Here is a 12,245-nt window from a genome sequence, read left to right on the forward strand (position 1 = left end):
AATTTAAAAAGTCAAATATTTTATAATTTAGGATGGATAGAATACTTAACTATAACACAAACGAAAGTAGTAAAATATATATCGTGAAGCTCTAGTACTAGTAACTTAACCTTGGAACGATACACTAAATTACTATAGAGGAGCCGCTGATCACAGTTTCGTGTTTCATAGTTTTTCTTTTTGTTTTTAAGAAAAAAAAAAGATTCTTTTATCTTTCAAAGCCACCGATGTACTGCTAAGATTTATTTTCGTATCATGTGCACGTTTTCCTTTCTAACCAAAATATAAATAAAATCATGTAAGTGTGAAAATGTCTCTCGGATCCTTTTAAAAGAAAATCATTCTGTTGGGTGGGAAAGATCTCTTCATTAAAAGCAAATCCAGCCACAGCCACCCCCTGATTCCCCCGCCCCGCGTCAATGGCCATAGCCCACCGCGGGCCCACCACCATCTCTAACTTGGCTTATCAGCTATCACATCCCATGCACTTATCACTGGAGATAAGGAGATAAGCAGATTGATAAACCAACGCGCGTATCAGACAGCCTTATTAGCCTATATAAATTAAGGATTATCGCTCAACTCGGCGTCCGAACAGTTTCTACTCCCCAACCTGGTTCGGTGGTGATTTCATCTCCCTCTACCCGGTTCCGTGCTGATCAACTGCATCCAGGATCGTCGCCGGCGGCCGTTCCCACGCCGAGATCGGATCGATCGAAAGCTTCCTAGGTGATCGCTTAATTCCCCGTCTAAGTTTATATGCATGTAGGTTTTGGCTGCTCTTATTTTATTTACAGATTACAGATCTGAGGCTGAGTAAAAATTAGGGCAAAATCTTTCCGCGGTTCTGTGGAGTTCCGTGCTCTTGCCCAGCCCAGCCGGCTTCGGGCAATATCGATGTTTATTTTGAAGTTTCTGCTCACAAGGCTGCCATGGCTTTGTTTTTTTTTCCTCTGCCATGGAAAACATTTCTTGGGAAAGCTATTTGTACTAACCGTTCTGGGCTTCCGGGCTCACCATGTCAGGTCTGGACCTGCGGTAGACCTCAAAGCCTCGATCGCACCGCATCTTCTCTCTCTGCTGCTCGTCCGCTCCGTCGCCGCCGACCCCGCCGCCAGCTTCCCCTTCCACCTAAAAGGACGGCCGCTGGCGGCCTGCCCCGCCCCCGACGCGTCGGTTTCCACTGGATAGGCGTGGGGCGGCGATCCGTCCGGACCTAGGGTTGCGGTAAGGAACCCTAACTTGCTTCGATGTTTTTTTTCCTCTGAGATTTATTTGTCGTGGGAGAGATCTCTTGCTCGCTGTGGGCAGTCAGATCCTAATTCTCCGGGGGGTGAAGTGGGGGGAGCTATACTCTGACTCAGCCCTGGTACTGTGCAGAGACCCTATAGGGTACTACCCTAGGAGCAGCCGCCTCCACGTGGGTGAGGCGGAGGAGGGAGGATGTCGTCGCTCAGCCGGGAGCTAGTTTTCCTCATCCTGCAGTTCCTTGATGAGGAAAAATTCAAAGAGACCGTTCACAAGTGAGTGATTTGGACCAAAAATGAAAATGGACCTGTCTGTAGTCTCTATTTTTTCTCACTTGGCGTCCTTGTTGCTGTTTAGGCTGGAGCAGGAGTCCGGATTCTATTTCAACATGAAGTACTTTGAGGACGAGGTCATCAATGGGAATTGGGATGAGGTGGAGCGCTACCTCGGTGGATTCACCAAGGTCGACGACAACCGCTACTCCATGAAGATATTCTTCGAGATCCGCAAGCAGAAGTATCTCGAGGCCCTTGATAAGTAAGTGGAGGGGGTTGTGCAGCGTTGATTATGATGCTAGAGTGGAGTGCAGTTCTGACCAGGGTTTCTTTGCTTTCCTATCAGGCATGATCGGTCAAAGGCTGTTGAAATCTTGGTCAAGGACCTTAAGGTCTTTGCATCCTTCAATGAGGAGTTGTTTAAGGAGATCACACAGCTTCTGACCTTGGAAAACTTTAGGTAAAGAGCTGACTGGCCACCCTTGTTTTTTGTATGAATTGATCTGTGATCATTATTATCATGGCTTTTAGCTGTTTCTGGATTGCTCAGAGAGTCACTTATGCTTTTGCCTTGTTATTAGGGAAAATGAACAGCTCTCTAAGTATGGCGATACAAAATCTGCAAGAGCAATAATGCTTGTTGAGCTGAAGAAGCTGATTGAAGCTAACCCTTTGTTCCGCGACAAGCTACAATTTCCCAACCTGAAGAATTCTAGGCTGCGGACACTTATTAACCAGAGGTAGTCCCATGGAAAAGAATTATCTCTGTGCTCTTTGTTCAGCCATTACAGCATTTTGTTTCTTTCTGTGACCTTACACTTATGCAAGTAAGGACAGAGCCTTAGAAACTGAAATGTTTTAGATTACGTTGCCTGGATACAGTGGAAGGTGGAACCAGCACGTGATTTGTATACATATGAACTGGCGCTGGCTGCTATTTATTTAATAGAACAGTACGTGTATATATAATAAAAATGAAATAATATATTGATGATTCGCACACGTGAATCACAATATCAATTTCAATTTTGGTTTAGAATATTGGTTTATTAGAGCAACACAACATTTGAAACCTGAAAAGTAGGCCAACTTTAAAGTACATGAATAGCTAAAGCGGCTGTTGATATGTGCTTCAGAAGAAGTTTTGATGATTCGGGAGTTCACAGACCAAGCATGAAAATTGGGACTAATTTGTTTAATTTTAACAGTTTTTTCCCAAACACATCTGCATCTGGTACATTTCATCTTTAAAAGTACCTGTGTAATACATATTTTTGGTTCACCACAACTAGTTATTACTTAAACACATTTAGCTTCGTATCTTGTTTTTACATTGTAAAGACGATTAATTTTTCATGCTGATTCTTATTGACATTGCGCTCATGAATTCTAATGTTTAACTACTTATTTTTCTTGTATTCGCATTTTATATGGTGGGTAACCTTATTTTGTTCATGTTTGACAGCTTAAACTGGCAGCACCAGCTTTGCAAAAACCCTAGGCCTAATCCTGACATCAAGACTCTTTTTGTTGATCATTCGTGTGGACAACCAAATGGTGCACGTGCTCCATCACCAGCAAACAATCCGTTACTCGGATCTATGCCCAAACCTGGAGGTTTCCCTCCATTGGGTGCCCATGGAGTAAGTTTGTCAATCATATTTGGATTTGGTTGCTTCATATGTACAATTGTTTAGAGCTTGTTTGGTTCAGTTGTTTAGAATATGATATGACTTATGTCCTTTACAGCCTTTTCAACCTGCACCAACGCCTGTCCCACCTCTGGCTGGGTGGATGTCAAACCCTCCAGCAGTAACACATCCTGCTGTGTCTGGTGGTGCCATTGGATTTGGCACTCCTACAAATCCTGGTATTTATGTCATCTTGTTGCAAAGAATAATGAAATGGCCTGAATCGAAGGCAGTGTGTATGTCTGTTGACTAATATCTATCTGTCTTTACATCTTGTAGCCGCTTTGTTGAAGCATCCTAGAACACCCACAACTGCTAATCCTGGTATGGATTATCCATCAGGAGATTCTGATCACATCTCCAAGAGAACTAGACCAGTTGGCATGTCTGAGGAGGTGTTTGTGATATCTTGCCCTGAAATATGAATTGCCATTACTAGATTCTTGCTCTGAGTACTTGATACTGTTTATTACACCTAATCATGCACTTATGATGATCTAACGTAGCAGGTGAATCTTCCGGTGAACATGCTGCCTGTGACTTATCCGCAGAGCCATAATTACCAACAAGATGATTTCCACAAAACTGTTGCACGGACCTTGACTCAAGGATCAACACCGATGAGCATGGATTTCCATCCACTTCAACAAACTCTTCTTCTTGGTAAATTCTTACTGTCTTAATGCTTTTTTATTATATAAGTTCGGATTAGCCCCTTTCCTGCCATCTCAGTGTGATGTATTTACCCTTGGCTCGTTACAGTTGGTACCAATGTTGGCGACATTGGATTGTGGGATGTTGGTACCAAAGAGAGACTTGTTGTAAGAAACTTCAAGGTCTGGGACCTTAGTAAATGTACAATGACCCTCCAGGTTTGTTTGTTGCTCTCTGTGTTTCAGTAGCTTGTTGCATTTTGTTAGCCTTCATATAACGCATGAATTGATCAACAGGCATCACTGGTTAAGGATCCAGCTGTGTCAGTTAATCGCATAATATGGAGTCCTGATGGAACCTTGTTTGGTAAGATAAGATGATTTAATCAGTGTTTTTGTTGTCCTTTTATGGCTGCATCTCTCTAATGTATTTATCATTTTAATAGGTGTTGCTTATTCAAGGCATATTGTACAGATTTATTCCTATAACGGCGGTGATGATCTTAGGCAACACTTGGAGGTTTAACTGCATGTTCTTAGTTCTTTCTACCTCATAGTTGTTTGGTGTGTTTTCTTTTGTACAATTGACTATCTTGGTTCCTATATTTGACTAATACTTGCTTTCTTCAGATTGATGCACATATTGGTGGTGTAAATGACATCGCATTTGCTCATCCAAATAAGCAGCTATGTATAATTACATGTGGAGATGATAAGACAATTAAGGTGAGTTCGGTGATGGTTTATCTCTCGGACTAATCATTTTGTTCAAATATGAAGCTCTGAATGTTGTATATTTCTAGGTATGGGAGGCCACTAGTGGAACTAAGCAATTTACCTTTGAAGGACATGAAGCTCCTGTTTATTCTGTTTGTCCACATTACAAGGAAAATATTCAGGTATTTGTCCAGTTATTATCACAGACAATTGATAAATGTTTTGGTTTTTGTACCATCGAAAACTAATGGTTTTATATCTTATTATTTTCTTATTGTTCAGTTCATCTTCTCGACTGCTTTAGATGGGAAGATTAAGGCATGGCTATATGATAATTTGGGATCTAGAGTTGACTATGATGCACCAGGTCATTGGTGCACTACAATGGCATATAGCGCAGATGGTTCAAGGTTCCTGCTTTTCTTTTTCTGTTCTTGATGTTAGGAGTATGTGTGGGTGTTTTGTATTTTAATTCTAGCCTTCCACTAATTTTTTTGTCATTTATTATGCATAGGTTATTTTCCTGTGGCACTAGCAAGGATGGTGAATCACATCTAGTAGAATGGAATGAAAGTGAAGGAGCAGTGAAGAGGACATATCAGGGATTCCGTAAGCGATCCATGGGTGTTGTGCAATTTGATACCACCCGGAACAGGTTTTTGGCCGCTGGGGATGAATTCATGATTAAGATATGGGACATGGACAGCACAGGTCTTCTGACTACCATTGATGCTGATGGTGGCTTACCTGTGAGTTGTTTTTCTTATCCTCTTGTGTGCTCCCGTTTGTTGAATGGTTGATTGCATACAATGAAGTATGGAATTTCGTCGTTGTATTAACATGGCCCCATAATCATCAGGCAAGTCCACGGATACGCTTCAACAAGGAAGGAACTCTATTGGCTGTCTCTACTCTTGACAATGGTATCAAGATCTTAGCAAATGCTGATGGACTTAGGTTGCTGCGCACTCTGGAAAATCGCTCTTTTGATGCTTCTCGTAATGCAACTGAGACTGTAACAAAGGTAATTACTTGTAATAACAAAATTCCGAGAAGAATATTTGCAATCATGAATCTAATCAATCCTTGTTTATGCAGCCTCTAATATTGACTGCGGCAAATGCGGCTGCAGCAAGCAGTTCAGTAGCTGCTGCTCCGTCAGCTATAACTGCAATGGTCTGCATATATTACCTCTTCAGATGATCTTGTATTCTTCTATTACAAAAACAACTATGATCCCAACTAACTTCGTTGTACTCTGGAAAATGAACAGAATGGTGATAGCAGAAGTTTGGTTGATGTAAAACCTAGAATAGCTGATGAGTCCCTGGACAAGTCAAAGGTATGGAAGCTTATGGAGATAACTGAGTCAACTCAGTGCAGATCAATCAAACTGGCGGATAACATGAGAACAAGCAAGGTAATAATACTTTAACCCCTCCACTTTTCCATTAATCTATAAAATGTCTGTTTACAACTTATTTCATTTTGTGACGCATAATTATTTGGGCTCGGTTTTCATGTATACATGAATACATCTTTTGGTGTGTCAGCTCTTTCATTCATTTGGGCTTGGAACATTAACTAATTACACTAAGCTCCTGCCTACATGTTTACCTTATTTTTCAGTTCAATATATGTGATGCTTGTCCAAAATGGATGGCATCTCATATGACTTGTATTCTTGATTTTGGATGGCATCTCATATATGACTTGTATTCTTGATTTCTCCATTATCCTTGGCATTGACTATGCTGATTTTATCATAAGGTTTGATGTTTTTTCTCTCTAATTGCAGATCTCGAGATTGATTTACACAAATTCTGGTCTTGCTATCTTGGCTTTAACTTCAAGCGCTGTTCATCTACTCTGGAAATGGCCACGCAGTGATCGCAATTCTGGAAAGGTGAGATATGTTTTCTTATGTTCCCAGATGTGCATAAATAGTGTTCAGATTGCTCATCTTCTCTGCATATCATAGGTGAAAATTTTTGTGGTAGATTGTTACTAAATTGTTCAATTTTGCTATTCATCAATCTTATAGGCGACCGCGAGTGTGTCTCCCACCCTATGGCAACCACCAAGTGGCATCTTCATGACTAATGACACAACTGATAATAATCCTGAAGAAGCTGTTCACTGCTTTGCTTTGTCGAAGAATGATTCATATGTCATGTCTGCTTCTGGAGGGAAAATCTCTCTGTTCAACATGATGACCTTCAAGGTTGGTAAATCTTTACACTTTGATACATTTAGCTTTTTTTCTTGTAGAAACAATCTTTGATTTTGTATTTGCTGCAGACGATGACAACATTTATGCCTGCACCGCCAGCAGCAACTTTTCTTGCATTTCACCCCCAAGATAACAACATAATTGCAATTGGAATGGATGACTCGACCATCCAAATCTATAATGTCCGAATTGATGAGGTATTCACAGTGGCTTTGTTTTTCTTTCCATTGAACAGGACGCAGTTAAAATATGCCTTATTTGTTCTTTGTACAGGTCAAAAGCAAGCTCAGAGGTCACTCTAAGAGAATCACGGGTCTTGCCTTTTCAAATGTGCTAAATGTGCTAGTCTCTTCAGGAGCTGATGCCCAGGTTAGTTACTGAACTGTCAATTCAGAATTTCAGATCATATCTGACATACTTCTTAAATTAAATTTTCACCATTTTAATTATTTCCTCTTTTAGTTATGTGTTTGGAACACGGATGGATGGGAGAAGCAAAAGACCAGATTTTTGCAGATACCATCAGGTCGCCAATCCAATATCTTGGACACTCGTGTTCAGTTCCACCAAGATCAAATGCATTTTCTTGTTGTGCATGAAACCCAGATTGCCATCTATGAAACTACAAAACTAGAACCAGTGAAGCAGGTAAACTGTCTCCCCTCATTTGTCTGCAGATTACACTTGCAATGGAGTTCAGTATGAAGGTTCTCATTTCCCAACATAACTTCACTTACAGTGGCCTGTTCGAGAGAATTCACCTCCAATCACACATGCCACATTCTCGTGTGATAGTCAACTGATCTATGCAAGCTTTATGGATGCTACTGTTGGCATATTTAATGCATCAAGTTTGAGACTTCAATGTCGGATTCTTCCTGCTTCATATCTTCCTCCAAATATCAGGTATTCTATAAAACACATAATTTGTTTCTAGCATTGTTTTTTTGGAATGGTGTCTGTCTTTTATTGTATCGGAAATGATGTCTGTCTTTGATTGAATTGGCATTCTTGTTCCAAATTTATAAAACTTAAGATCAAGTTGAGCGCACATACTGGTAACACCTGCCTGTTCTAGTTTCCACATTACCTTGTGTGTGTGCCTCTAGGACTGCGTGCCAAAACTCCTGCATGTGCTGCAGCGCTGGTGGGGTGGGGGTGGGGGTTATAATTTTATATTACTCCTTATTCAAAAAAGGTATAGTGAGTGTATTGAAATGAGTTGTAAAAGGTCTTGGGAAGAAGAAATTAAAACACAAACGTTGCGATTCATTGAAGCCACAAACTGCCACTTGATTTTCTGCAGCATGTTTTTGCTTCTTATGCAATCTGTATAAGTCTTTAGTCTTTGAAATGTTTCTGTAATAAGCAACTCATATGTTTAGCGCACAACTTTTAACAAATTTTTGATGGTTGCTTCAATATCTTTCTCTTGTAGTCCGAGTGTTCATCCTGTTGTGGTTGCGGCACACCCTTCGGAAGCAAGCCAGTTTGCTCTAGGGCTGACTGATGGTGGTGTTTTTGTGTTGGAACCTTTGGAATCTGAGAGAAAATGGGGAAATCCTCCACCAGTAGAGAATGGGTCTGCTAGCAACTTGTCCACGCCGCCTCCTAATGGAGCTTCAAGTTCTGACCAACCAGAAAGATGATTAAGAAGTTGGAACTGGTAGATTTTTCGTGGCATGAGTCTAACCAAGGTACCTTTCTAAGTCGATGAAACAAATTGAACTTTTTTATTTTTAAATTCCTTGCCTTGATATGTATAGAGCATTTATAATGGATTGGTGCAGTTTAGAAGTTTGGCCAATAAACTGCTATGATTTAGGCTGAAACATATCAACACAATCGCAGGAACAAAGAATATACTGTACTCTTTGGTCGACATATTAATTTCAACTGTCAAACAAAGCCCCTGATGAATACCAAAGGGAACATTGTCAATACAGATCAGCGGGGAAGAGTTTTTGTTCAGTTCATAACATCATCTTGTTCTGCAGATGGGCTTCAAAGGGTGGTGCAACTAACCTTGGCAGATCGGTTCCAAGGGAGTCAGACAATGCGCTCAATAAAAACAAGCTCAACAGCAGTTTATCCGTTGCTTATATATATTTCTAATGACTGTATCGAGTGAGGAGGATAGTCCTAGTATTTCATTTTGCTTTGTTTACCGTGCTGTGAAGAGTTTTTATCAGTAGATAAGATGTAGTACAACTATCAGTAGATAAGATGTAGTACAACTATCAGTTTGGGTGTGCTTGGTACCTATATTTATTATGACTTAGTGAAAGTATCTTGTTTCGTTTGCCTCTTGGCCCTGTTCCGCCGTTTTTGCTATCTTAATTAAAAAATGCTGTTTCTGACTTGCATCCAGCGAGTATCTCTTCATTTTTATAAACGAGGCTTAACTGCCTCACCAGGTCACCATGGTGATTTTTGCCTCGTGATTTGATCTGTAGTTTTTCTAGCAAGGGGTTGTAACTGTATCTTGAAAAAAGATGTATACTCTCGTAGCATACATGAAATTTGGAGTGTTGAGTGGTCCATCTACCATCCTTGAATATACATGGTGGTGGGATCATATCGTGGCACTGATGACGCTCGGCACAGCGACCTACCCCCGCAAAGGAACAAAACGTACTCGCTGGTGACTTGCTGAATGCGGCTGCCACTCTGACCGCTTTCGGCATCTAATGGAAAGCTACCTCTGCTGGCTCGCCTCTGCCAAGCACAAGGGCTTGTAGACGTGCACCAATGAGAAGTGGCTTAGCAAGGAGACGCTGGAAACAGAGGACAGAAGATTCAGCCACAGCCAGCCTACTCTTCAGTCACTGAGCAGGTGTAGGTCAGCGCTCGTCTCGGTGGACGGTGTTGAAACTGAGGGAGGTGGTGTCATGGTTACTGCCCGACGGCCACCACATGTGAGCCGGTGAGTCACACGGCCAGCCCCATGCAACTGGCATGGTGCATGGCGGGGATTTGGAAGCCAGCGGCGACTGCCCAGCGGCCCAGCCCATGCCTGCCCCCCTCTGGCCTGTGCGTCGTGGCACGTACAAGCCCTTCGTGGATGCAAGCTAAGCACGTAGTACGACGTTGTACGTGACATTCGCTGGCCGGGTCCGGGGGGAAATCGACCTCCGTTGCTTTGCCGAGCTGAGGCGCTGCAGGCTGCAGCGGGCGGCGGGCGAGCTCGAACAGGCAGGCAATCGCGTGGTGGTACCTGCGCCCGTGCAGTCGTGCACGGCCAGGGCATAGCACAGGGATGTGGACCGGGGCGCATCGCCCGGGAAGATGCCCCTGACATATCATGCCAGTACGCCAGTAGGCAACCGACCAGGCTAGTGATAGTACTAGAGCTTCGCAGTTGTACAGCTGGCCGATGCAATCCCACATCAAAGTTATTTCTCATAAGTAAAAACGACAGTTATTTTGGAACGGAGAGAGAGAGTATAAGAGCATCTTTAAGAGATTAGCTAAATCATTTTCTAAAGGTAAATTTAGCTATTGTTGAAGGAAAAACGTTTCCAACAGACTCTATAAATGACTCTTCAAATTTAGTAGCTCTCCATTCTACCTTATTTGCTCTCTACTTTTGGATAGCCTACCTCACTAGCCATCCTTTTACAGAGTCTGTTGGAGTACTCTAATATTTTTTGTAAAATCTATTTTAGAGAGTAGCTAAATCAGTAAATTTGGCTAGTGTTTTTGGCTAATCTCTTGGAGATGCTAACAAGCGAACGGAACCATTTTCCTTTTTATTTTTTTTAACTCCTATCACATCAAATGTTTAGACACATACATAGAATACTAAACATATATTATTTACAAAACTTAAAACACAACTAGAGAATAATTTATGAGACGAGTCATTTGAGCCTAATTAGTTCATGATTGGACGCTAATTTTCAAATAAAACGAAAATATTACAATACCTGTTAAATTTTTAACACCCCGTGTATAGTGTGTGATGATGTTGTTTTTATATACATGTTGATGTTGTATATGCATGTTTTTTTAAATTAATCTAGTAAACATATTTGAATAGCAATAAGCAATTGATAATTATCTTCAAATATGTTTGTTAATTTGCTCCACTAGATTAATTATAAAATATTTTAATAGTAAATATATTTGAACATATACATATATCTAGTCAAACATAGGGAATTCTCCGTAAACGAGGTTTTTATTCCTTCAGGGAGAGTAGAAAAGAAGTGGTAACTGTTGCAAGTTGCAAAACCACCACACTGAAGGCCCGGCAAAGCTGGCGCAGACCGCATGCTGCATTCAGTAGCACAGCCAGTGCAGCAGCCAGCAGTGGTAGCAGTAGCAGGAGGCTAGGTGCCGCCCTCCTGACAGCGTTTCGGCAGCAAAGCAGAGCTACCCCCTGCCGGTGCCGGGCCGGCAGACGCCGAGGGGCCGGGGGGACAGGACAGGCGCTAGTGCGGTAGTGCCACCGCTAAAACGAGCAAAGCTATCGTCCGCCGTCGCCGCCCGCGCCGCGCCACTCGGCTCTCGCCTACTCCCGACCTCAAACATCGTAGGGGACAAGCGTTCCAGCAGCAGCGGACTAGCGGAGGCGGAGCAGCCTCACCCCCACCCTCGCTTCATGTCTCCTGTCCTCCTCCTCCTCCTCCGGCGGGACGTGAGCGCCCTACAGGCCACAGCTCGCCGCCCATGCATGGCGTGCAGGAATGCAGCAACGCGGCCCTCGGCAATGCGGCAGCATCGTGGGGGCTAGCCGCCTAGCCTCACAAGGAAACAGCGAATCGGACCAGGCCGGCTGGGGCATGGAAGGACGGAGATGCATGGGCATGGGCAGCACAGCGGTTCCAGACAGGTTGTAAAAGTGGCCGGCGGGGAGCGGGGCGTGAAGAATCGCATCGGCGGGCGACCGGACGATCCATCGCCTAGCGCCTGGCGAGATGGGTGCGCCACGTACACGGGACAGGCGTTCCATCACTCTGCACTCCTACAGTACTGTGGTGTCGTCGTACATGCGCCGCACTACCAAATGTCACAGGTCGCGTTGCGTTACACTGTAGTAGTACCACACACCCCTATCCCGTCTCGTGACGGCGCAGCGCTCTCTGTGTCACTCTCCTGCTCACTCTCTGCTCTCTGCTCTCGACTGGAGAAGTGGAGATGAACAATGGGAGAACAGCAGTCAGCAGAGCTGAGCTGACCTGGTGCTGCAGCGCAAGCGCTAGCGCAGCACACAGGCAGCAGTCCACAGGCTGTTCTTCAGCTGGGCACCTGAGATGATGAGGCCTTGTTTAGTTCCAAAATATTTTGCAAAATCGACACTGTAGCTTATTCGTTTGTATTTGACAAATATTGTCCAATTATGGACTAACTAGGTTTAAAAGATTCATCTCGTCAATTTCGACCAAACTGTGTAATTAGTTTTTATTTTTGTCTATATTTAATA

The 12,245-nt window shown here is 42.9% G+C and overlaps 1 protein-coding gene across 3 annotated transcripts; it reads left to right on the top strand.

Moving 5' to 3' along the window:
• LOC8054324 (protein TPR3) lies at nt 573-9,125 on the top strand. 3 transcript variants are annotated; one of them, XM_021450970.1, is made up of 28 exons: nt 573-729; nt 1,026-1,227; nt 1,381-1,523; nt 1,606-1,785; nt 1,870-1,983; nt 2,105-2,263; nt 2,989-3,166; nt 3,273-3,393; nt 3,494-3,609; nt 3,721-3,877; nt 3,977-4,086; nt 4,165-4,234; nt 4,314-4,387; nt 4,498-4,593; nt 4,671-4,766; nt 4,867-4,994; nt 5,099-5,333; nt 5,444-5,608; nt 5,683-5,760; nt 5,858-6,004; nt 6,383-6,490; nt 6,629-6,808; nt 6,886-7,014; nt 7,091-7,186; nt 7,280-7,465; nt 7,557-7,723; nt 8,256-8,514; nt 8,815-9,125. In XM_021450970.1, the coding sequence occupies exons 3-27, from the start codon at nt 1,444-1,446 to the stop codon at nt 8,464-8,466; spliced, it is 3,381 nt and encodes a 1,126-aa protein (XP_021306645.1). In that variant the 5' UTR covers nt 573-729; nt 1,026-1,227; nt 1,381-1,443; the 3' UTR covers nt 8,467-8,514; nt 8,815-9,125. The 3 variants fall into 3 exon arrangements, with proteins under 3 accessions (XP_021306645.1, XP_002465540.1, XP_021306646.1); XM_002465495.2 differs by having other exon boundaries at nt 3,724-3,877; nt 8,815-9,124; XM_021450971.1 differs by lacking the exon at nt 8,815-9,125 and adding an exon at nt 8,669-8,744.

The sequence above is a fragment of the Sorghum bicolor genome, chromosome 1, assembly GCF_000003195.3.
Source record: "Sorghum bicolor cultivar BTx623 chromosome 1, Sorghum_bicolor_NCBIv3, whole genome shotgun sequence".
NCBI lineage: Eukaryota > Viridiplantae > Streptophyta > Magnoliopsida > Poales > Poaceae > Sorghum > Sorghum bicolor.

Excerpts from the sequence above, each read along its gene's own strand:
- LOC8054324 (XM_021450970.1), top strand. The coding sequence starts at position 1,444 with ATGTCGTCGCTCAGCCGGGAGCTAGTTTTCCTCATCCTGCAGTTCCTT. Across the intron at positions 4,087-4,164 it reads AATGTACAATGACCCTCCAG|GCATCACTGGTTAAGGATCC; the intron begins GTTTGTTTGTTG and ends ATTGATCAACAG. Across the intron at positions 6,491-6,628 it reads GTGATCGCAATTCTGGAAAG|GCGACCGCGAGTGTGTCTCC; the intron begins GTGAGATATGTT and ends TCAATCTTATAG.